The sequence below is a fragment of the Paralichthys olivaceus genome, chromosome 19 (assembly GCF_024713975.1).
Source record: "Paralichthys olivaceus isolate ysfri-2021 chromosome 19, ASM2471397v2, whole genome shotgun sequence".
Lineage (NCBI taxonomy): Eukaryota > Metazoa > Chordata > Actinopteri > Pleuronectiformes > Paralichthyidae > Paralichthys > Paralichthys olivaceus.
In genome coordinates, this window is record NC_091111.1 from 16,911,258 (window position 1) to 16,935,045 (window position 23,788).

The 23,788-nt window shown below is 42.4% G+C and overlaps 2 protein-coding genes across 4 annotated transcripts; one reads left to right on the forward strand and one right to left on the reverse strand.

Moving 5' to 3' along the window:
• Nucleotides 1-332: 332 nt before the first annotated feature.
• Nucleotides 333-15,738, reverse strand: reps1 (RALBP1 associated Eps domain containing 1). Of its 2 annotated transcripts, XM_069515481.1 has the most exons (19): nucleotides 14,975-15,738; nucleotides 13,154-13,277; nucleotides 11,800-12,029; nucleotides 11,074-11,254; nucleotides 10,334-10,464; nucleotides 9,185-9,347; nucleotides 9,008-9,071; nucleotides 8,088-8,242; nucleotides 6,871-6,992; nucleotides 6,386-6,466; nucleotides 5,496-5,583; nucleotides 5,159-5,260; nucleotides 4,863-4,923; nucleotides 4,435-4,633; nucleotides 4,151-4,345; nucleotides 3,705-3,794; nucleotides 3,408-3,562; nucleotides 3,226-3,331; nucleotides 333-3,145 (listed from the first exon to the last, which is right to left on the reverse strand). In XM_069515481.1, the coding sequence occupies exons 1-19, from the start codon at nucleotides 15,125-15,127 to the stop codon at nucleotides 3,077-3,079; spliced, it is 2,469 nt and encodes an 822-aa protein (XP_069371582.1). In that variant the 5' UTR covers nucleotides 15,128-15,738; the 3' UTR covers nucleotides 333-3,076. The 2 variants fall into 2 exon arrangements, with proteins under 2 accessions (XP_069371582.1, XP_069371583.1); XM_069515482.1 differs by lacking the exon at nucleotides 6,386-6,466.
• Nucleotides 15,739-18,492: 2,754 nt separating this feature from the next.
• Nucleotides 18,493-22,604, forward strand: abracl (ABRA C-terminal like). Of its 2 annotated transcripts, none has more exons than XM_020097625.2 (3): nucleotides 18,493-18,634; nucleotides 19,615-19,680; nucleotides 19,940-22,604. In XM_020097625.2, exons 2-3 carry the CDS (start codon nucleotides 19,620-19,622, stop codon nucleotides 20,116-20,118), a joined length of 240 nt encoding a protein of 79 aa, XP_019953184.1. In that variant the 5' UTR covers nucleotides 18,493-18,634; nucleotides 19,615-19,619; the 3' UTR covers nucleotides 20,119-22,604. The 2 variants fall into 2 exon arrangements, with proteins under 2 accessions (XP_019953184.1, XP_019953183.1); XM_020097624.2 differs by having other exon boundaries at nucleotides 18,525-18,975.
• Nucleotides 22,605-23,788: the final 1,184 nt, after the last annotated feature.

A 23,788-nucleotide genomic window follows, 5' to 3' on the forward strand; every position in this document is an offset into this window, starting at 1 on the left:
AATCCTGTTAGGATTACTATATCATTTTAAATGTATTCACTCTGAGTGGAGGATATTACCCATGATCCCTGGCTTCCTGCAACAAATTCACCAGTCGTTAACTTTTTTTATAACTTGTCTCACATGGTACAAAAAGTTAACAGAGCAGTGAGGAGTGGAATTAAAAGAGGAAACATTCCCTCAGAATTGTGCAGCTGATATTTGAAGGTAGAGAAGTTGCACAGTGTTGCTTTAATGTCTTTTTCAACTCGCCAGGATTCTGCTGGAAGATTATTTTTCTTCTTTTACAAACCGGAACCAGTTTGACAAAGGAGTCTGTGCAGGGGGCAGAGTTTAAAATATTGTGCCGTTTTTATTTTTGTGTAAAAATCACACAGCTGCTAGTTGACTCTGCAGAGATACAGTACATCCATGCAGTTAAACATCTAGGATCCCACAGCCAAGAGAGAAGGAATTAAATAGAATATTCTTTCGCTGTTAGTCAGCAATTAATGCAAATTTACATGAGTCCAAAAAAGTGTGTATCATATACAATATACAACACAGATCTGGGAGCAAATAGCATTCAAAATCCCACCAAAGACTTTTATCGATTGCTCCTGCCTGCCTGGATTGCCTTTTGGGTTCAAGGGATGAGGAGGGAGCTGTTGTGCTTGCAAACATAAATCGATCCCACATGAAGGTGTTTAACAGGGTTTTAAATGGTATTAGTTCCAGGCCTGGAAAACAATATAACACGCACACACACACACACACACACTCACACACACACACCAAGTACATCATCGTCCTCAACAGCAGAAAAAAGAAGGCGAGCCTTGATACGACAAGGAAGAGGGAGTTCAGTCAGCCGCCGTGGAAACCTGAACGCCAGTCGAGGGGGAGTAAGGCCTTAGAAGAAGACAGATTCTTCACCAACACACATAAAGCTCCAGGGATGAAACATTTATAATAATAATCATTAAAAAAAAGAAAAGAAAAAAGATTAACCACACAAGACGGGATAATTCAGGATACTGGCACAAAAAAAACCTTACAATTTCCAGGTTGTAGTGAAGAAATAAAACTCGAGTGGTTCAGTTTTTTTTCTCATCTTAAAGCATCTTTTTTTTTTTAAATACACGTGAAAAACAAAAAAAGAAACGACAACATGCAGGTTAAAAGAAAGAAAGAGGAGGGACGTTACAAAATAAAAGAACAACAGAAGTAAGGGGAGTTAGGTTCAAAGTGCTGTCAGGTCGTTCAGGTGTCCCGTTCTGTCGACTGGTCTCCGTCTGTTGAGCTTCACTTTGCAGCTTTCAGGTGAAAATCGCCCCCGATAATAAAACACTGATCTGGAGTTCATTTCTCTCTGGAGCTGGGAGCAGGAGTGGGAAGTGGACTGCTCGTCAAAAAAAAAAAAAGAAAAGGCAAAATGAAACATACAGTAGATGTTGTTTCTGGAAGATCTATGATACAAAAAAATCAGTGTACTGTTCACACAGTTGCTACTATCATAGTCAAACAGCTAAGTAGAGTTGGTCTGTGGAGATGAATCGCCCGTTCTTGCATAGTGCCGACCGCCCGGTTGGAAAACAGCTCTATCTGCACCACTTGTTTGGATCTGTGCACACGTGTCTGCCGAGGAAAATAAAATAAAACAATCACAGGAAAAACTTCTTCTCCATCAGCAACACGATTCTTCATAAACGCCGCCTCCTGCAGTGGAGCAGCTGGAAAAGAGAAAAGTCTTCAAACCCTTCATGTGAACGTCTGTTCTTAAAAGGCCGGAGACAACCTCGGGAATCGAGAAGACGAGGTCTGAAGCGTTTGAAATGTTGAGCCACGGCTACGTTACGGAAAAGGAAGGGAGAGAAAGCTGCGGTTCTTTATAATATCTATTTTTTTTTTTTTTTTTAAAACAGTCCGAGTAGAAGTAGAGAGCAGTGATAGTTCAGTCATTTGGCATTAAAGTTAAATCATTCAGTCACATCGAACCCAAAACACTGTAACGTGGAGGAAACAACAGACGAAGCATTCGTTCGTTATCTCAGATCGTCACCGAACACACACACACAGATGTCGGAGGGCAGTAGGAGGAGGGGTGAGGGCTGAATTCATGTCACAGGATGAGTCAAACAAGCCTTCACCATGATTTAGCCATTAAATGCAAATCAAAAACACACACACACACACACACACACACACAGTCGTGTCCAGAGGTAGCGTAGTATGTTTTATGGTGGAATCCAACTACACCAAACTCCAGTTTCTCATGTTTACTGGCAGAGGAAGCTTCCTGTCGGATGTTTCTGAGATCTATGTTTAATTATTCCTTTTTTGAAATATTCGGAGCGCCAGCGACAAAGGCTGCTGTCGCCCGGAACAAACTATCTTTGATGATATTTGGAGCTGAGGTCCTGTTTTTCCCCGGTAGTTTAACGTTCTCATTCGTGGCAACCGGAATAAAAACTTGAGCCAACAAGCAAAAGACGACAATGAAAGAATTTGTTCAACACTTGCAAACTCTGCAAAATGTACTATTTTTACTTAAGATTGATAATCATCTCGGGTCTTTTCTTTAAATATGCCAGGTAGTTAATACGGCGTGGCTGAACCTCAACAGAGAACGCACATACTGATGCTAGCCTCAAGTCACTAAACAGGAACACAAATACACAAACAGTCGCACGGACACGCGGCACACACACACACACGCTCACTCCGCCTTTCTTCTTCAGTCATTCAGAGAGTTAAGTAATTAGACACCAGCATTCGCAGCGTCTCGTCCGCTTCTCCGAAACCGTTTCTCGGTTCACCGCCGTCCTCACCTTCGCCTCTCTTCAGAGAAGATTGAAAAGTGCCAGTTTGTAAAAACCCCTGTGCGCTCCCTGTCGCCTCGTCCCGCCCTGTTAAGACTGTGCTCTCCGGTCCTTCGGGTTGATGATTGATGAGTGAGAGAGTTTTAACGGAGGACCCTGCGGCAGGTCGGAGCCTCAGGGGAAAGCCGGGATGATGGAAGGAGGGAGGGAGGGAGGGAGGGAGGGATTCACACCGAGGTCCACAGCTTTGCTTCAGATGAACCACAGGTTTTCTTCTAAAGATGAGAGAAAGGTCTGAGCTGCTCGAGCTGCACTTCCAGAGATATCCTCTCCTCGAGCAGGTCCTGTGAAGTGATGGGTTTGGAGTTAACGTTATTTTTCTACCGAAGGGGAAAGAAAACATCTGAGCGCTCGTCCTCCGTACCTTCAACTGTTGCTGCAGTTCACTGTTGAGTCGCGCCAGAACTGTGTTCGTCTCCTTGTTTCTTCTGATTGAGGCTTGAATGGATTTTTTGTCTTTTCCTACTGACCTGAAGACACAAATACACACGTTTAATAAAAGTTACAAATAAAATGAACTACTCACCATTAACCAAACCTTCCTACCTGGGGATGGAGGGCTGAGTGGAGAGCACAGCGGCTATGACGTTCGATTTCTGCGGACCGGGCTGCTCGTCCTCTGGTCTTAGCTCGTCTTCGGATTTCAACCTCCGACGCACGGGTTTGGGAGGCGGAGCTAGGGGACCGGATGACCCTTTGGTCTGATGGGTAAAAATGAACATGTTACATGAGTTGTCCTCTTTTTAACTGTTTTCAGAGAAGCACATTGAAATGAGTGATAACAGTTTGTCAGTGATCATCTGTAGTTGCGGTGCAGTGGTTTCTCAGCAGACGGTAACGTACAGAGTTGACAGTAGCTGAAGTTCTCTCATCTGCTTGACCGTCACTCTTCACTGTTCTTAAAGGACCAGCTCCCTCTGGAGCCTTTTCCACCTGCGGACACAAACAAACACACACGCATTCATTTCAAAATGATTTTATGTTAGCCGGCTTTTTAATGTGCCACTGTTAAGATAAGATATCAGTTAAATAAAGAGCAGTTCTGATGAAGCGTTCAATGACTCAGTGATCTAATGACTCTGTTGTGGAACCTTTGATCGCAGACGGACAATAACAAGGTAGAGGCTGATGTGACTTTGTGGGACTGGTTTCAGGGAGAGAGAGGGAGAGAGAGAGTGTTTCTCAAGTAACAGGACTCACCCAGAAGATTAGAGATCATTTGCTAAATATTTACCACGAGTGAACGGTAACGTTGAAATAGAGACACAACAGTCCAGGTGAGAACTGACCTGTCCGGCCTCGCTGTGTTTGTCGACCTCCGGCAGGCTGGAAGGCTGCTCGGAGGCAGCGAAGGCCTGGAACTGACTGAAGTCTGCGAAATTGGGCTGTTGAGGCATCTGCTGGGGCGAGGTGGTGGTGAGCCCTGCGCCACCTCCTGGTACAGCCTCTGCCTCCACACGATGCCCAGTATGTGGTAATGATGACTGTGGGAAGGAGTCAAGAGCCTTTTTAATCACTGTACATAAATCAGATGCAAAGGGACTTTCAGGTTTTCTGTTGCCGTCAGTCTGACCTGTGTAGGCAGCGGTCGAGGAGGCACAGCAGGCGGGTAAGCTATCGTAGAGGGTTGCTGCTGGCCCGTGGCCGACGCGGCGGCGAAGGTGCGATTCATGTCCAGAGACGAGGAGCGAGAGTGGGAGGGGTGAGGCCGAGGTGGAGGGGGAGGAGGGGCTACCACCTTCAGAGCCTCTGGAGACGTACCCGACTGAGACCTGAACACAAGCAGGTGTTCAGTTCAAGCAAGAATAATATTGAATTTCTCACGAGTCCAAACTTAATGTTAATCACTTGAAATACAACAAAGTAAAAAAGGAAAATCTTGCCAAAGGAGAAGTTGCGGATTAATTTTCAACGTATTAACCATATAAATCGTTTCAGCTCTGGACGTGAGCAATAAATAAATAAAACTCTAAGAAATACAATGAAGTCCTCTCTACTGACCTTTGTCTTGTGATTGGCTCCTGGTCTGACGTGAAGGAGTCTGAACTGCTGTACCCATCACCTCCATGAGACAAAGAAACCACTGTCAACCCACTCACGTATAAACCATTCAATAACACTCGAGTTTACATTCATTGCTCATATATTTAATGCAATTTATGATGCATCTGTAAAGTTTCAATAGTCCAAATATCTATAGACCTCGTTTCACTCACGATTTAACATTTATAACAACGAAGGAGCCAATTTACTGCTTTGATCCAGTGTGCAGCCTCTCATACAGCAGGTTCTCTTACCTACAGTGTTGGCGGCTACAAACTTCATGGAGGCAGGTAGATTGGTTTCTTCTGACAGTTCTGGAGGTTTGGTGAGCAGAGGACTTGTCGGGTGATTGTTATCTACACGTTAACAAAAATAACAGGGAGGGGAAACATTTTGAGTCAAAAGGATTTCTGCTGCATGTTTATGAACAGTGCAGAGTAACATCACGTTAGAGGTCATATCATTATATATATAATGTATTTTTTATATATCTTTACACGTAATGCTGGAAACTGATTCCTCTAATAATTATGTATCAGATATAAATCAGGGTGGTCACAGTCAGACATGAGTCCTGAGGGTTGTTCTCACCACTGCCAGTTCTCTTCAGCTCCATCTCCTGCATGTGGATCTTACTGGGCGTCATCCGGATGGGAACCGGGTGAACGATGGCTGTGTCCTGGACGACAGACAGACAAGGCGACAGGAGGTGAGACGGGGAGGTAGACAAGTTTCACGTGTCCATAATTAACTGAATCTGTTTCTAAAATGAAAGTTTCCTTAATTCATGTTGCAGTGAGGCTACTTTTACTTGAGTTACTGATCTGAATACGTCTTTCTCCACTGCCTGAGCCTCTGTGCATGTTGCATCAAGTCTACGTTTGCCCGCGATGGCATCGTTGTTTTTGTTATTCCAAAATGTGAGGGTGGAGAAGGTTATAAGTTCAGGTTCTGCTCAGTGATTTTAATGTTGGGATTTTAGCCCAGAATTACAGAGCACAAAAAAGCTATTTGAAAAGATGCAGTTAAGCAAATTGTGATGGCCGATACTTTACTTTTCATCAGATTACTTGTGTAATTACGTTGAGTCCCTCCAGAGGCAATTACTGCTGTAAGGGGACAAAATTCTGCCTGAGAGACAAAAATAAAACTTCTACTACTCGGACAGTAGCACCAAGCAATTTTAAAAACTAGTAATGACCATACATGGAAACATCTGACACGATATGCACTAAGTAATTGGTGGATGTCACTGTAGAAAAAAAAAAAGTGATGTCCAAGAGTAGCTAAGCCATTCAAATCAACACACAGTCCACTGCTGGTGCATCGGACTGCACTGACAAAGAACATCATGCACAGATAGAGAGACATAAAAAGAAAGAGAGGAGAGAGAGAGAGAGAGTAGAGAGAGAAAGAGATCCAGAGAGGTTAATGTCTGTCCATTAATGGTGAAACCATGCATTACTAAGTGATCGACTTACAGGGTCAGCTGGTGCAATGTTAGAGTCAAATTGGGTCAGAGTTTGTGAGCTGGAGGAGCGCTCGCTAAACGTCTCCCACTGCTGCAGGAGACAGACAGACAGTGAGAAAAAAAACATGTCAGTCGGCCAGTGCAGTGACATCACACATTTACATCATCAGTCTGAGCCGCCGCCGCCGCCACCACCGTCATCCGTAAATGTGACCTGGTCCGCGAGCGTGGAAACGACAGACGTCACCGACTTTCACACAGAACCGCCACAGTCCAAGAAGCGAGAGAAGAGGTGGTGAGTTATCAGTAATTATGTCTGATGGTCAAGAGGATGAAGTGGCAGTCGATACATGATGAATGAATGGATGAAGAAAAGGCCACGTAGCCCATTTAACCCGCAGCAATTACGTCAGATGAATCAAACACAGCAAAAGCAAACAGACGCTGAGTTTACGCTACGTGTGAAAATACAAGTAATCGTGTGGATGTGTGAACCTCATTGCTCTGGTTCATCTCTGGCCAGGCCTGGTTGAGTGAGGGCATGGAGGGAGACTTGTTGGGGGGGACCTCCACCGGAGAGTCCGAGTATCCCACATCAGCAGCCGTCTCTGGGACCTCTGCGTAAGACAAGTACAGACAGGTTATACTCTTACACAGCGAGCGTCCAATGAAGGGGTAGGAGTCTGAGACTACAAGATGCCATCAACCAAAGTAAAAAAATTATACCTTCACTGAGATCTAAGAGCTGGAAAAAGCAGCTCAACAAGCTTCATCCAAAGGAAACAATTCCAGCGACCAACACTGAAGCTCAGTAATAAACAGGAAACACCTTGTTTGTTTGATCCGAACTTGAGCTCAGTCTATTCCTTCTATTTCTTTACTGGTCACTGTGGCTTCAAGGGAGGATTACTGGCTACTGGTGGTGTTTTCATACATATCAAACAGATGAGAGAAGTATCAGTGCTCTGCTGTAAAGACTATTCCTCTAAATACCACAGGGAGATTTGGTGCAGAATCAGAAGAGGCAGCACAAAAACACTATCTTCAATTAGTTTACATGAACATTACGAATTGAAGTAGGAGAGAAAAGCAACAACAATCAGAAAACACATCTGCATGGTTAGCATGGTCGTTCGGGCTGAGGCAGTCGTGGCCGACAGATATGAAATGAATGATTTACTGAAGCTGCTGATCTTGTTTCATCAGCATCCGTATCTGCAATTTCTCTGAGATGAATACAAATAGATGATATAATATTATCAGCAGCAGTTTTAGGAACAGCAGCTTTGGCAATTGCAGTGATACACACTCTGCATGTATTATATTTGATGAAGGTTTTGTTTGTGTGTATTTCTCTTTAGCATAATGTGAGGATACAACTCTGAAAATACAATGAGCTCCACTGCAGTCTTTCTTCCTTTTATCATCATGCTGATAATGACAATCAGCTAATGAGTGGACGTCACGTTGCCTGGCAGCAGGATACAAAGCTTTGGAATGAAAAAAGTAAAGCCCTGTCGAATGAACGTCCTACAACCGACAAGAGGGCAGGTGTTGAACGCTGCAGCGCTGTCACCGGACAGATTTTATAAGACCAGAGGTTGAGAAACGAGAGAGAGCGGGCGAGAGACAGAAAGAGAGAGAAATAGAAATAAAAAGAGAACGAGAGAGAGAGAGAGAGAGAGAGAGTGAAAGAGAGAGAGGCCGTTTACCTGCTGAGTCATCCAGGTCAATCAGCTTTGGCATCAGGCTCTCGGGCAGCTTCTCGGGGAGGTCATAGCCATTCTTCCTGGCCACCACCAGGTGAAAGGCGGCACAGAACTCGTCCAGGGTCAGTGCTCCGTCTTTGTCGAAGTCTGACAGCTCCCTTCAAAGACAAGTCACACATTAGTGAGTCTGCAGTTCTGATATAGTGCATCAGCAGTGAGCTTATTCAAAATGGGTCGGGTTTGTAAAGGAAGCAGCCTTTAAATCTCGTATTTATTGCATCATTCAAAAAGTCAACTTCAGCTTTTGCTAGTTCTGCTTTATTGAGTGTGTGAAAGTGGGGACATCAGTATTTATGCAGATGCTCCATTTATACAGAACATGTGTGTGTAAAGTGTGTAAAGCTCATGATTTGAGTAGAAACGTTCGAGTCCTGCTCATGATCTGAAAAATGAAATGAATTCTCACATCTATGCAAACAGGCCTGTAAGACCGGTCACATGAGCTGACGGCTGTGTAGTGATTGACTGTGTAATTACTCAGGAACATTTTATTCCCCTTCGAAACAATGGCAGCTTGATAGACTGAGGTCTGACATCACACATAAAAGTGCAACATCACGATGAGGTGCACACAGTAGATCAGCAGCAGGGACTTCTGCCAGGAACCAATCACAGGTTCCTGCCCTGTGCATAGAACCTTTAACGGTTCCCCTCATCATGTTGACTGATTACCAAAGTAAACACATTTTCTCTTATCATCCTTTCTGAGTCTTCCATGTTGTAAAAGTCATTAAAGGTTAAACATGTGATCAACATGTCCAGCAACCGTTGCACAGAAGGTTCAGACATCTTGACAATTCACTAAAATCTCTTCAAGACGGACGAACACAGCTGAGACGGAGACTTTCAGGATTCCAACTCACCAAATATGCGACAGCTCTAAAATCGGTAGTTTTGATTTGGTGAAGAATTCTTTCGCTGCTGAACCTGGGACACACGGAAACATGATCAGTTCAGGTTTTACAGACAGCTCGTTTGTTTTGTGTGTGTGTGTGTGTGTGTGTGTGTGTGTGTGTGTGTGTGTTTGTGCATTTTCCTACCAGGTATGAAGCCAGTGAGGTCCGGCTGGATGGTTTTAAACTGGTTGATATAATACTGCCGCTGCTCGTCCGTGATCTTCCACGGATCGTCGTAGCCGCTGGACTGTCGCTGGATCTCATTGGTCGTTGCTGACGAGGCCACAGTTCGTATCGTTGTGCTATCCTGTGAGAAACCACAAGGAACATTGGCAGAAACTATTAGGAAAGACGTCCTTGTTGAAATGAAAATGAAATAATAAAATACATCATTCAGTGAAGCAGGTTATGTTAAAAGTGCAGTTACTTCAGTGACTGTATCTACTGTTTGCATCTTTCTGTTTATTGGACTGAATGTGATACAGTGGCGATGTAGCACAATGTTTTATTTTCATTAGACCAAAAACGGCTTAATTCTGAGATATTGACCTAGCATGAAAGAAAGGAGTCCAACAGAGAGAACATCACATTATCTGAGAAACTAAAATCAAGGGCACTCAGAAAGCGCATACCTCTGCCAAGGCTAATATCCTCCCTCGCCATGTTAAAGAAAGTGGAAAAAAATCCTGGATCTGCTCCAAAATGTAATGTGTTCTTCCTTGGGTCATGCCCCACCCCTCTACATAATTTAATTAAAAATGGTTCAGTGGTTATTGAGTAATCCTGCTGGCAGACAGACAGACAGCAATGAAAACATAACCTCCTGTTTATCTCATCACAGGGTACAGGAGCCTCCAGTTTCTTGATTTGCCTGAACAAGCTGCGTCAGTTTCAGTCCAGCTACGAGGGCAGATAACATTTTTGGCGGATGTTTGAAGTGCCACGGTGGTGACTTTGATATCTCGTGCTTTATGTTTGCAGTGTGCGATGGCGACTTTCCATCTGCTGTTCGAGGTTGATGATGTTTAACGTTACAACACAAATGTTACAGTCAATCCCATAATCTGCTATCCTGAAAATAATTACTTATTAATCTCCAGTCGGTCACTGGTGAGAATAATGATCAATCTGAATTATTTCATTTTTCATTAAGGGTCTTAAAGAAAAAAGCAGGTTTGCTTTTGAAGCTAAAACTGCATCAAAAACAAGTGACGCGCACAAACTGTAGTTGACAAATTTGTTTTCATTCGTCTTTGTACTTGAGAACGTGACAAAAGCACAACACTGGCCTACCTGGGCTGACGAGGGATGCATTCCAGGGAGTGTGCTGGAAGGCGGGGTGTCTGCTGTGAAACTGACCCAACTTTCCTGACCTGGTAAAGGAGGCGAGTGGGACGGCCACATGCCATCAACGGGAACTGGACCTGGATGGAGGAAGAGTTTAACAAGTTCAGTCACACCCAATGCAACACAAATATATATAGTGTGAGTGTTACAAGGAAAGGATCAGGGCTGAAACTAACAATAACTGATTAACTCTCCATTGACCAATCAAATATTTTGTTTTTAAAAGGTTTTAAAAGCTCAAATTTCCAAAAGCCTGAAGTGACTAATCTGTGTAATCAGTCAAAAACCCAATGATGTTCAGTTCACTGTTGTATATGACTAAGAAAATCAATGATACATGGATTATGAAAATAGCAGGCGATTAATTATCTGTTCTAACTTAACATCTCGTTCACATTTTGGAGAAACAAAAGTAAAGTCCAGGTCAGGTGATGTCTACTTTGTGTCCTTTATAACTTACTGCCTTACTCAGCAAGAATTATTAATAGTATGAACAAGCTGCAAACATCAGGAAGTAACAAGTGCTATGCTTCACATGCCGACTCTTTTTCCGCTGTCATCAACAATAGTGACAAATTATCTGCCACGTCTCACTGACATGATTTTTTCATTTGTGGGGTTTGTTGAGCGACAACTCATTGTAGCTGTACGTGAATTCCAAAATGATGTAGGTCAGAGGAAGTTACCGGTTTGTGGTTCTCTGAACTGCGTCCACACAGCTCCAGCTGCCGCTGCAGCCGCCACCACCACCACCACCGGCTGTCTGTCTGCATTTCCTCCACTGTGCTGCCGCTTGTGTTTCCTCCAGGAGGGAGGGGAAGTGGGGGGGGACTGGTGAGGGGAGACCACCGGAGACGTCGGTTCAGGCTGATAATGGATAGAAACACAAACAAACATTTTAATCGTACACATAAATGAAGAAACAGGAACCACTGAAGAAACAGTGTGCCAAACTGTCTTATTATGGTTTCATGTTAGATGGCATCTCAAATGCTACTAGAACGCAGGGATGTTGTGAAAACCAGTGAATGAACGTTTCACAATAGATGCAAATAGATAAGAGCTGAGGAAGATGCCTTTACGTGCAACAGACAAAACATACTGCCTGTTTCAGCGTCAGAAAGCTCATTACAGAATAATGAGCAGGAAGCAATCTAACAGACACAGGAAGAAACACAGGATATAGAGCTGTATTCCAGTGGCTTATCTTTAATAACTACTGGTTGCAGCTGTGACAGGAAATAACATGGGTCTGCAATGTTCCCCAACACATATATGATGGTATTATGGCTGATTTAATGCAGTTATCACAGAACTCATTGTGGCAAAACACAACAAAGGTTTAAAATTCATCCCGAAGCCTTCAAATATACCTTCATTTGTTATAATTAAAGGTTAATCTAATAACACACCTGTGGTTCTATGCTGGTGGCCAGGGGCTGGATAACCTCGTGGACAGGAAGTGCAGTGGAGGTTGCAGGACCTTTCTTGTTCTGGAGTCCCCTTCCTGGTGGCCTGGGTATTACTGCAGTAGCAGAAGCTGGGTACAGACCCTGGTTGTCGGTGTCCTGATACAGCGCTGCGTGTCTGGCCTCTGCCTCGTTCTTCCCCACCACGAACCGGGGGAGTGGCAGGTCCTTGACTAGAGAGACAGGAATCCATTCAGAGGATTAGAGGAGGAGTGTTTCGCATTGAATCAAGGAATGAAGCTAGAACACCAACATCCTCAGTCTGTGAAGTTAAGTGGAATTCAGGAGTAGGTTTTTGCTGTTTACTTTTCCACTGTAGAATCTCGACTTCATCTACTTCACTTAGTGACAACCTACATTTCCCAGAATGCCTGGAGACGGAGCATTAACCTGTGTTCATGCAGAAGGTTCCAGCTGTAGAACGAGAGCAATGTAAAACCATCTCATCAGAGAGTAGAGCTGCCTCCTCAAAATAATACAATGCACGAGCACTCGTAAATTAAAGCTTCTGTCACTGCAGTAAAATGTGTGTTTGTGTCTTCTACTGTGAATTTGTATGAAGCTGAAGGTCAGAGCAAAACAGTGAAAAAAGAAAAGAGCACAAGAATGGATCGTTTCACACGGGTAATGTTTTTTTCAGGCTTTCAACTTGTAATGTTGCAGCATAGATTTATTTTTAAATGAGGTTTATGAAGCAATCCCATCAAATGATGAAATCAGACGTTTGCCGTGAACAAGTAACTGTGTGTGACATCTTCCCTGGTGTTTTTGAGAGCAGTCACACCAAGGGCAAACAGAAAACAACAATTTTGCAGTTAAACCCTCCAGGGTTTACAAAAGAAGCTTTGTTTAGTTAAGAAATAGAAACTAGTTAAAACTGCTATTATTGTCAAGCACCTGATAAACACATTGGGCAACAGTGATCTGCAGAGCTGAAAGTGCAGCTCTGGCATGAAATCCATTAAACATCTAATTACTGATAAGATGTTTTTGTTCAAGGTGATTTCCCCCATAGGCTCAAACAGCATTCTGAGTTTGCTAAATGACACATGGGCAGGAGGAGCTTGGGATCAAATCATCAGCTCAACGATTATTGAAGAACTGATGAAGATGAGCTGTTTGTTCTGTTCTCTTAATGAAACATGGTTTGTTTGAGCTATTTGGTCTATTTGGTCTGTGGCCAGAGAACCCGGTAAGCCGTTATGTATTGGTTTTTATGGTGAGTCTCTGGTGTGAGAAGGCATTCTAAACAAGTTGTCAAACAGTGGCAATGACTAAGAGTCAACTGTGGACTCACCCGAGTTGAGGCTTTCCACCCTCAGGGGCAGCCCAGACTGGGCGATGGCGATGAGCTTGAGAGCGATGTAGAACTGGCTCCTCCCAAAGTGACCCAGTCGAGTTGCTCCACAAAGCTCTGTGATCTAAAGCCACAGACAAGGACAGGAAGGAACAGTTAAGATCTGAAACTCTGATATGAACGACCAACAAAGAGGAACTGCTTTTCACTTGCAGAAGTTATACCTTTAATACACACATTATATATATATATAAAAGAAAATAGCTGTCTCCAGCAACACTGAATGCATGTGCGTGTCACAAAAACAACACAAGCAAGGGTCTCTTTATTAGTGGGTCTCAATTACTAAGCCTGATTATCTCATATTTTGTTGCACTAGACTGAGCAGAGACAGATGCACAGAAACACAAAGGTGAGAGCGTATAATGTGTGGTTTAATTATTGATATGTGGATACAATAAAATACTCAGCAAATTAAACTTCATAAACATTATTACAGCTCCTTAAGTGTGCGGCCTTCAGCACCGTGAGCCACAACACAGACAATCCACCATGGCTGACTAATCCCCTTCTCGCTGACAAAGAACTTTCTTATGAGTGTGTGTGTGTGTGTGTGTGTGTGTGTGTGTGTGTGTGTGTGTGTGTGGATACAAAGTACCAGTCACTTTTCTCAGCCTGTTCCAACACGACATTGTACCCGTGTCTCTCTCTCTCACACAGGCCACAGCAGCGTTCAGTGTGCATGTCGGAAAGTAGAGGATAACAACACAACAACACAGCTCCCCCCTTTGTTGACCTTGAAAATGATGCTGAGTCACAAACTGCAAAGATTGGGCCTGCTGGGAGACCTCGAGTCACCAGAACGAGCCGCTGCTGTTTGACTGCTCCTAACTCAGCTGTCAGACAGAGAAGGGGGTGGATGGGATTATTCCCTCGGCAGAGTAGGTTCTGTTTTCACCCCTGTCCATTTGCTGGTTGGTTCGTATGTTTGGAAGCAGGATTACGCAAAAAACTGCTCAAAGGATTTCCATGAAACTTGAAGCAAGGATCAGGGAGGAACACGTATAACGCTGGTGCGAATCTGGATCCAGGGATTGCTTTTATCTCGTTAACATTTTGACGTGGGGCGTTTTGCAACATTAGCATTGGTTTCTTGATGAAAATAGAAGAATCAGACACATTTAGGGAATGAATATGTGCAATTTAGTGGAGCTTGGTTGAATATAAGTGGACTAACAGGCCTTGGTTGGATGTATGCTCTTTACTGAGTCTCAGCCCTGATGGTGGTTTTCTGTGTGTGTGTGTGTGTGTGTGTGTGTGTGTGTGTGTGTGTGTGGCTCAGTCTCTTCTCTTCTGTATTTTTGAGACAGTCTAGGTTTGATGACAACTTGTCTACATTCCCAATATGTCAGCACAACCTGGCGAACAACAGAAGAGCAGATGTTGAAGTGACAATAGAGGAAACAATGGGAAGTGATCTGAAGCAGAAATGCTGCCGAGGACATTTATTAGCTGATCAAGAACAAACCCTCAGACACTCTGAGGGCATCGTCTGTTATGAAGACAGGATGTTCACACGAGCCGCGGCTTAGGTTAACTCGGCTAACTTTGCTATTTCGGCTAAGGCTAACATTAGCCAGAAGAAGGTGTGTCTCCGCCGCTGCGCAGCATTGCTAACCACACCGGGGCTAACCACACTTCCCCCGGCTGACAGGTCGGCTCTGACAGCCGGGCACGTTTGTGAGATACACCCCCAACCCACACACACACACACACCTGCTCCACAGTGTCATCACAACACCCCGGCTCAGGCTAGCTTACCTGCAGGACAACTTCGCTGGGCAGCTGGGCCGCCCGGAAAAGGTCAACAACTCTGCCGTTGGACGCCACTTTCTTGGTGTTGTCCGTGTCGCAGTACACGAACAGATCCGAGTAATATTTCTGCTCGACGTCGGTCAGCGTTAGACTTTCCATCGTGGCACCGAGACGCACCCGAAAACCGGACGACTTCGGTCGTGGATTAGCCCCTTAGCCAATGGCCGGGGCAGGATCCCGAAAAAATGGGCGAGACTTCAGGATCCCAACTTAGCTAGCGTCGGTGCACCAGCTAGCGCGGAGGTTAAGCGGGGGTGATGGTGTTCACAACGCGGGCACGCCGCTCTCCGTGGAAGCCCCCGATGCTAACAGCTAGCCGGGGGAGCCGATCGCCTCCTCGCGGTCGAATCGCGGAGCGTTCCCAGACACTTTGGGAACTTGTTGGGTCACCGGAGCCAACAGCTGGCTAGCAGCGGAGCTAACGGCTACCTGGGCTCAACACAGGCACCAACGTTTAGCTAACGAGCGACCCGCTCGGCCCCGGACGCGCGCCGCGTTCACTCTGACGTTATCTGTGCGTGAAGCGCTGCGGGACGCGCTCTCTGCGTTTTCGTCGCGGACGAATTCCCGTGCGGGGCCGTCAGACGCAAAGTTTCTGGGTCCTCGGGTTCCTTCCTCTGGTGATCGGAGCCGCCATTCCTGCTGCCAGCGTCCGTCCACCCAGAGACAACACCAGACTTCCGCCTGGAGTCTTCAACTTAAAGGTCCGGTGTGTGAGCTTTAGATGAAGGGCTCTATTGGCAGACATTTAAAATAAAATAATCCTAGAGATGTCTTCACTAGTTTTTTATTTAAAGTACAAATTGTTCTTTTCTTTATATTTTAATACTTTATATTTAAATCGGGTCCTCTCTACGGAGGCTGCCATGTTTTTTTTACAGTAGCCCAGACTGGACAAACTAAACCTTTTGAGTTTTTATGACACCTGAAGCTCGCACAGGTTTGGAGGGTGAGGGGTGTTTAACTGCAACATGAAACTCCACCACTAGATGTCACTAAATTCTACACACTGAACCTTTAAGAGACCCTCTCACAGTCACCTGAACTAAATATTAACAATAATATATTTATTTAATATAGTATATGAGTCAGATGCCTTCCGTATTTTCACTGTGTAAGTTACATTGTTATTATTACTGACAATGGTTTTAATATTTGATTGATTTCCAAAGACTGAGTGAACATATTTTAGTGATTATTTGTTTTGTTTCCCAACGAAGCGAAACTCCAAAGATGTTAAATTTAAAAATCTAAATTTGAAATTAGAGAAAATTATGAAAAAAATATACATTTTAATGGATGGTCAATTTTTGTCATTTTTCCTTTTAGTAGAAACTTAATTGATAATCCATTATCAAACTGGTTGCCAATTAATATTGCATCTATCAAGTAATAAAACAATTAGACACCCAGGCAATAACACTTTCACTTTAAAGATTAAGTGTGATTGTATTGAAACCAAAGGTGGATCCATCAAAAGCTAGTAGCTAGTAACACCTGTCTAATAAAAGTTTCTTCAACCATCGTCAGTCCCCCTGAAGCACAAAGGTTAACTTTTATTCTGAAGTAGAATTATCTAAACTTCCGGTATAGTGTCGTGTGACCTGTAGCTAACTTGACGTCAGCGCGAGCTCGCTCAGTCTGAAGGGGCCCGGATGAGGGATTTCAAAATAAAAGCTGCGCTGAGTCCCTGAGTGTGAGTTGTGTTTTTACAAAGTTTCATGAGTTTTTAATCAAAGTCAACGAAAAAACCTTGAAATACACTTTTCTACCCATTTTTGCCAAATAAATAACAACATATATTGCTGTAACTCTGACAACCCTTGATTACTGGTGGTAAAAATGACATATACCATTTTCTTCTCTCATGAATTAAAAGACATAAACAATGCAGACAGAAGCATATCCTCCGCTGTACATGAAAAAGTTGGCACTCAATGAACTATGCTAATAGAACTGGAATGGTTGAACCCAGTAGGTCTTTCTCATTGCAGACATGTCACAGCAGGAAAAGCGTGGGTCTGAATGATGCATCTTCCTGTTGTTTCCTGTTCCTGTCTGCTCTGACACAGGCCTGTTGGTGCCCACTGGTGTAAAGGAGGGTGATGGAGGGAGAGAGGAGCTGAGGGGCTGCTCCAAATACATGTAGTTAACAGTGGGAGGAAAGGGGATTAAAATGTTCAGTACAAAAAAGCGAGTAGTAGTTTTATTTTGTTTAGAACTTAAAACACATACAATGAGTTGCAGATTTCTTGTGAGTTACTTTGGCCTGATATCAAGAGCTTTTCTTTAATTTTGCATATGTGCTTATTAAACATTGGTTTAATCTGTTATGAGGCAGTAAAAGTGAGTCCAGTATCATGGTACATTCTTTAATAATGTGGGTATATGGTGTCTGTGGCATGATGTATAGTTAACATATACTTATGTGATGTTCTGCCTCAGTAATGCTGGATGAATAATATCAAATTTCTTATTTACAACACAGTTATTGACAAGAACATGGGGGTTACATGGAAATGAATGTAGCACAATTTACACCAGAGTAGCATTTGTACCTTCAAGCCTGCAAATGTACATTTGAACATGCATACAACTCTTATATATTATTCAAGATGGTCTCTTTGTGTCTGTGTTTTAAGTCTCTGAGTCTTTTTCTCTGCACGTATCTTTCATTCTAATGCTCATGTCAAGTCAGGAATTTCAAAAACATATGTCTCAAGCAGCTAAAAGAAGAACGTTGTGCAAGCAAATCAGTTGCGAGAATAATGCAAAGCCACTTAGTGCTGAAACATGTAGTCGATTAACAGGTAACAGTGGGAGGAAAGGGGGTTGAAACTTTCAGTACCAAAAAGCGAGCAGTAAACTTCTTGTGAGATATTTGGGCCTGATATCAAGAGCTTCTCTCTAAGTTTGCATATTTGCTGATTGAGCGTCGGTCTGATCTGTAATGTGGGTCATTCTGACATGAGTACACGAGTTTAAAACTTTATCTAGAAGCAGAAAACCAGCCCAAGAGCTCCTGCACTTCTTCTTTGCCATATATGGAGCAGCACCCTGCAAGAACCAAGAACCACACATCTGTCTCAAGTCAGAGAGGCTCGTATGGTGCCTCCACGTGTTATGGGAAACTTGTACACACAGGAAATGCAGCACATTAGCATGCTCATAATCCAATGAATGAAAATTAAAGTGTCACAATCTTGAATAGAGTTTGGGACTTGGTGGACTCTCCAGAGATGATCGCTCTCATCGTATCAGGTGTATTGACCCTTTAAAACTAAATGTAGTAAAGTTAAAATGTGTTTTTGGTCTAATGTACTTTATTTTGTTTTCCTCTTTTGGCAACAGTGGATGTGTCCCATGGAATTAATTTGCTGGAGGAGGAAAGTAAAAGTGAGTAAATGCTTTAATAATGTGGGTATAGCCGACCCCCACCCCGGCAAATACGCCCCCACTACAAGTGCTTTAAAAGCCAAAGGGAGGAAAGAGCGTCACAGAATCCCCGAGCCGCCCCTGAACGCAGCAGCAGCAGCAGCGGAGCCGGTAGATGAGGAAGATTCTTTGAAACTTCTCATTTTAAAACCAACAAACTAAAGAAACCAGGTAAATACATTCGAACTCATGTCTTTCTGGTTCAGTCCCGCGCTGCGTTGAGCTGGATTCCTGTGTTAAACCTCCACCTGTTTAATCCGGATGTCAGGAACTCTCCCGGCTGGTGCTTTAGCTGGCAGCTAACCGGCGAGCTAACGTCTCCAGCCCCCCGGGGAGAAACCTTCCTCCTCGGGTGAGAGCTCCGCAGACACGCGGACATAAAGGACACGAGTCCTCGGATCTGTTTTTTAAAATGACCGAGTCCCACCGAGCTTCAGTCTGGATGCTAACCGGTGCTAACCCCTCCATTTCCGCATTGTCAGAACGCCCTGCTTCGTGCTCGAGCTTGTCAGGTGAAGTGTGCAGGGATCACGTGCAGCCTGTTGGATAGTGTTCTTGTGGTTGAAGAGGATTGAAATCAGCATTTGTGTTGTTGCTTTTGTCTTAAATCTTTATTTTCTTCTCAGAGGGGAAAAAAAAAAAAAAGATGACAGCCCCAGACTCCTTTATGAATTCGTCATAATTCACATTACCTTGCTTATAGTCCAATGTAACAATGGGACGAATTAAAGTTAAGACTACATCTGAATTACTGCCCCCCCTCTGGAGTATTCGGCTCATGTTACATCACCAAGCAGCGAATCATTTCATTTATATCAATATTCCCCCAATCTCAACTTAGCAAGGGTTGTCCGATGTGCTCATGATGTCAAAGAGGGAAGTTGAACATTTATTTGAAACTAAATTCTCCTTGTTTAATCACGTTTATACCGATTTAAAGAATGAGCCTCAATTAATAACTTTCTACTTGTAAGAAGAAATTCTTTAAAATGAACGTGTCACAGTGTTGAATAGAGTTTGGCTTGGTGGACTATTCTGCTCATTAGTGGTATGAACCAGAGACATTCGCGTGCATCTTATCAGGTGTATTGACCCTTTAAAGCTAAATGTAGTAAAGTTAAAATGTATTTTGTTTTGTTTTCCCCTTTTAGCAACAATGAACGTGTCCCATGAAGTTGAGCTGCTGGTGCAGGAGATTCAGCGACTCGGCAGTAAAAGTGAGTCCAGTATCGTGGTAACTTCTCTAAACTCATTCTCAATTCCACCATTTAGTAAAAGAGCAATACGCAGTTAGTTTTTTTTATTATTTCTCCTCTTACCAACCTGCTAATGTGTCTCAAGGATACAGTTAAGACAATAATTTGGTGTAAAAGCTCCTGGATATAGTTTTTACATATAAAGTTTATGAATCAAACCTGTAGAATTATTAGGAAATGAACTTTATTCACTACCATTGTTGCTAACGTTTCATTTCAGATGATCTTGGTCAAACTATCGTGAAGTTCGGCGTGTTGTTCAGCGACGACCGCTGTGCCAATATCTTCGAAGCGTTGGTGGGCACGCTAAGAGCTGCCAAGAAGAAGAAGATTGTCAGCTACGAAGGCGAGCTGCTCCTGCAGGGCGTTCACGACCAAGTCGAAATTGTCCTGCTCTAAGAATGAGATGGAAATCTGGACCAGGCGCTTTTCTCCAGCAACTGTGGGTCTCACTGAATCCTTCCAAATTCTGAGCTTCTGTTTCGAGTCATCCTCCTCCATGTATAAGGCTCAATATCTGAACTCAAAACGCACAGATTAGACCGAACAGTATGCAATGTATAACAGACCCAGCTGCCAGGTCGGCATAAGATTTAATTGTGCCAATTTTGAGAATATTTTCTGGTTTTCATGGGCTGACCAGCAGCCACATTCATAGTTTAAGATGACAAAGTAGTGTTTCTCTCTTTCTCAGGCGCTGCCATGTCATCAACCACGGGTCTGTGATGTCATTTTGATATGCTTTCTAGTCTATAAACGCACAACTTGGGAATGTTATAGTTTTTCTAACACAATAATTTGGGATTGTGTTTAGGTAAATTACAGTATATGGTAATAATCACAAAGAAGTGGCTCTTTTGAAGATACTTGTTAGTTTGAGCAACGTTCATAGACTCTATGTCATAGTTTTCATTAGAGAACTCTGATCCTTAAAAATCATTTGTTAGAGATAACTTGTTTAATCAGCCTCACGTGGCAGTGGAAGTTAAATTAAGACCTAATTGCTCAAAAATAATGTAAAGATTTTTTTCCCCCACATATTAATCCAGTGAAGCTTTAAAACAGCGTGAGTGTGAGTCCACCGACAGTTTCACCAAATGGCCGTTCCATTTATTGTTTACATGAGTCATTTCTACTACCTCTTGTGGACTTTTTAAAAAAAGACGCGAAAAGACCAGTGCTGTTGGAAATGTAACAACAATACCTTCACAGAAAATACAAAGACAAGTGCAATTGCATTTTAAGAATGTTGCACCTATTTGTAACAGCTGCAGCATCCAAGAGTAGTTTTTATTCCATCTCTTTTATATGTGGTCAACAATGAATTTTCTCTGCTCAACAAACTCTGAAACTTGCCTTTCATAAGAAATCGTTGATCAACAAAGGGCGAATGTTCGTGTTTTTGTGCCATTTTTTCTCTTTTGCTGTTTCATTACAGGGTGATTGGTGCCAAATGCAAAAGATGATTTGTATTGATTCTCAGGACCAAATCAACATAACCAAAATATGTTAAATAACACTTGCTATGGCTTGAATTAGGTCTCATTCTTGTAACGCAATATGTGGATTTATAGTTTAGTTTTCTAGTTTTGTCACTTGATTCAGTACTGTAGGTCCGATGAAACTTGCAGATCAGACGTGACCAGCGTGCTCAGTCTCCTACCATCTCAAAAACTTCAAATTATCATTGCTCAGTATGGATGCCCAAAGTAGTAAAAATTTAATAAATAAGACATTATGCAATTGTAAAGACAGTATATTAAATAAAACTAAATATTGAATAGTGGTTTGTATAGGAATTATGATATTGTTCTTATTCTGCTCCTTTTCAAAATAGCATATCATATAATTTTTATTTAATTCCAGCAGGTGTTATTTCAAAACAGTGACCATTTCATTTTATAATGCTACTTTTCATTTGGTGCATTATTTGCCACATATCACTTAAGAGAGTAAATGACGTGAAAAAAAACTGCTGAAATAAAATGGAAAAATAAAGTTTTTATGGTGCAACAGATTTCATATTCATTTATTTTACAGGTAAATTTAAATATTATCTGTATTTACTTGTCTCGTTATCTAATATCTTTTTATTGAATTTTAACTAATTGGGCTTCCATAGATTTGGTAATTATTTACATGCACATGAAAGACCAGCAATCGAACAGGTTTTTGCTTGAATGTAAGATCTACTTGGCAGCTGTTGTTCTTATGCGAATAATATCAAACATTGTCCCACATCAGATCATGATGTGCCTCTCACGGTGATAATGGGCAAGTGAATCAATCAGCGTCTGGTCTGCAAGTTTTATGAGGCTCGTTATATGTTCACTGCTGTTGCATTAGCCGAAAGCTATTATTATGTATCGGGTGTTGGTTCGTTGATCGAGTTTGACTTGATCTATTTATCTGATCAGTATAAGAGGCCATTCACTTGCTTCATGACAGTTCTCTTAACTTTGTTGCATAGTTGGACCAAATAATCTGGTGAAATCAAGAGAATGAGCTTGATTATATTCTGATTACGAGTGAAACGGAAGATAAAAGAAAAGATCAGTTGTGAAATATAATCATGGGTTAAATAGAATTTGGTAAAAGTTGTGGGGACTTTGGAGAAAGGCAAGAGAGAGGAAGAAACCTGCTGCTTGTATCACCGTCGTTTTGGATTCCAAGATCAACCTGCTGTCGCTGCACTCACTGTGTGCGTCTGAGTTTCAGACGGTATTTAGTTAGAGGAGAAAGTTGTGATCTGAGCTTTGCCAATGTGTTTGAGTGCATCATTACTGTCTTTTGTATCGGCAATAACATGTTCCTTAAAGAACAGAGGTGTCTGTTGCTGAGGAAAACAGAACAAAATAATAAAATCTTTACACTTGAAACCTTCAGTCTGCTTTCATGCATGTTTCTTTCTAGTGTTTCCTGATCTCACCACGGGCTTGGAATCACGTTTGTTATGATTTATTTATAAAAGTAAATGTGTAATCCTGAGACCGTCACTGTTTGATAAGTTGGTTTGTTTTTGGCATGTTGGAGGTTAGCATCATTGGAGAATGGCTGTTATTGTTTTATAAATAATCGATAGTCATGTTATAACAGGTTTCAATAGCACCTGATAAACAAACTCTTTAAAGATTTATGAATCGAGTCTGGTTCCCCAATCTCCCCCTGGAAAAATAGTTTAGTTTTGAATTAATTGAAATCACAGGGAAAGAAGTGGTATTTTGACACGTGTTAGATTTTAAAAAGAGATTTGAATTGATTTGAATGTTCTTCTTCACTGAATCGCCCACGTCAACAATAACAGTAAAGCAGAGACAAATAAAAATCTGTCCAGTTGATTTACTGCGTGCAGGAGACAGGGTGACAAATAAAACATCTGCTGTCATATTAAATAAGAGGGTGATGTCTCCTCTGCAGGGATGAGACACTCATGACTTCTTCTTCATCTTCTCACTGTGCAGCTCCACTCTGCTGCTGCCTTCACGCACTGTGGGAATATCTGTCACAGCACATCCTGGTATTAAAACAAAAAAACTGTCCAGATGCCACCAAAGAGCAAGGTCAGAATAAACAAAGAAAAAAAGTCATAACGTTACGTGAATAAAGTTTTTTATTTTGTTCAGGAAAAAAGCAGCAAAGAGAACTCAATGTGTGTGTGAGTATTGTGTTATTTGTAAAACCTGCATTAAAGTGTGTCTTCACAGGATGATCATTTTAACACAGGTTGATCTTGAAATGTTTCCTCAATGAAATGACATGTTTCCTAAAATTATGACTTTATTCTCTTAATGTACAATTTTCTTTTCTCGTAATATGACTTCACGCTTGTAAAAGTTCAACTTTTTCTTGGCAAATTACTTTATTCTCGTAATTTTACTTTTACTGTTTTCCCTCATAACAATATATTCATCGACACTTTTCACTGTGCTGTTGTTAACTTGCATAATATGACAATTAAAACTTGAAAACTTGGATCTTCTGCTGGTATTCGAAGTTGGTTAAAAAAAATCTGAGCTTTGCCTCGGGTGCGTGAACGCATCGTGAATCTTTTGACAGCCAATGGCGGGGG

Coding starts and splice junctions, on each gene's coding strand:
- reps1 (XM_069515481.1), bottom strand. CDS start 15,127: ATGGAAAGTCTAACGCTGACCGACGTCGAGCAGAAATATTACTCGGAT. Junction 10,465..11,073: donor GTTCAGAGAACCACAAACCG/GTAACTTCCTCT, acceptor TCCTCCATCCAG/GTCCAGTTCCCGTTGATGGC. Junction 8,243..9,007: donor TTAGAGCTGTCGCATATTTG/GTGAGTTGGAAT, acceptor TTGTCTTTGAAG/GGAGCTGTCAGACTTCGACA.
- abracl (XM_020097624.2), top strand. CDS start 18,876: ATGACCGAGTCCCACCGAGCTTCAGTCTGGATGCTAACCGGTGCTAAC. Junction 18,976..19,614: donor TTCGTGCTCGAGCTTGTCAG/GTGAAGTGTGCA, acceptor TTCCCCTTTTAG/CAACAATGAACGTGTCCCAT. Junction 19,681..19,939: donor TCAGCGACTCGGCAGTAAAA/GTGAGTCCAGTA, acceptor GTTTCATTTCAG/ATGATCTTGGTCAAACTATC.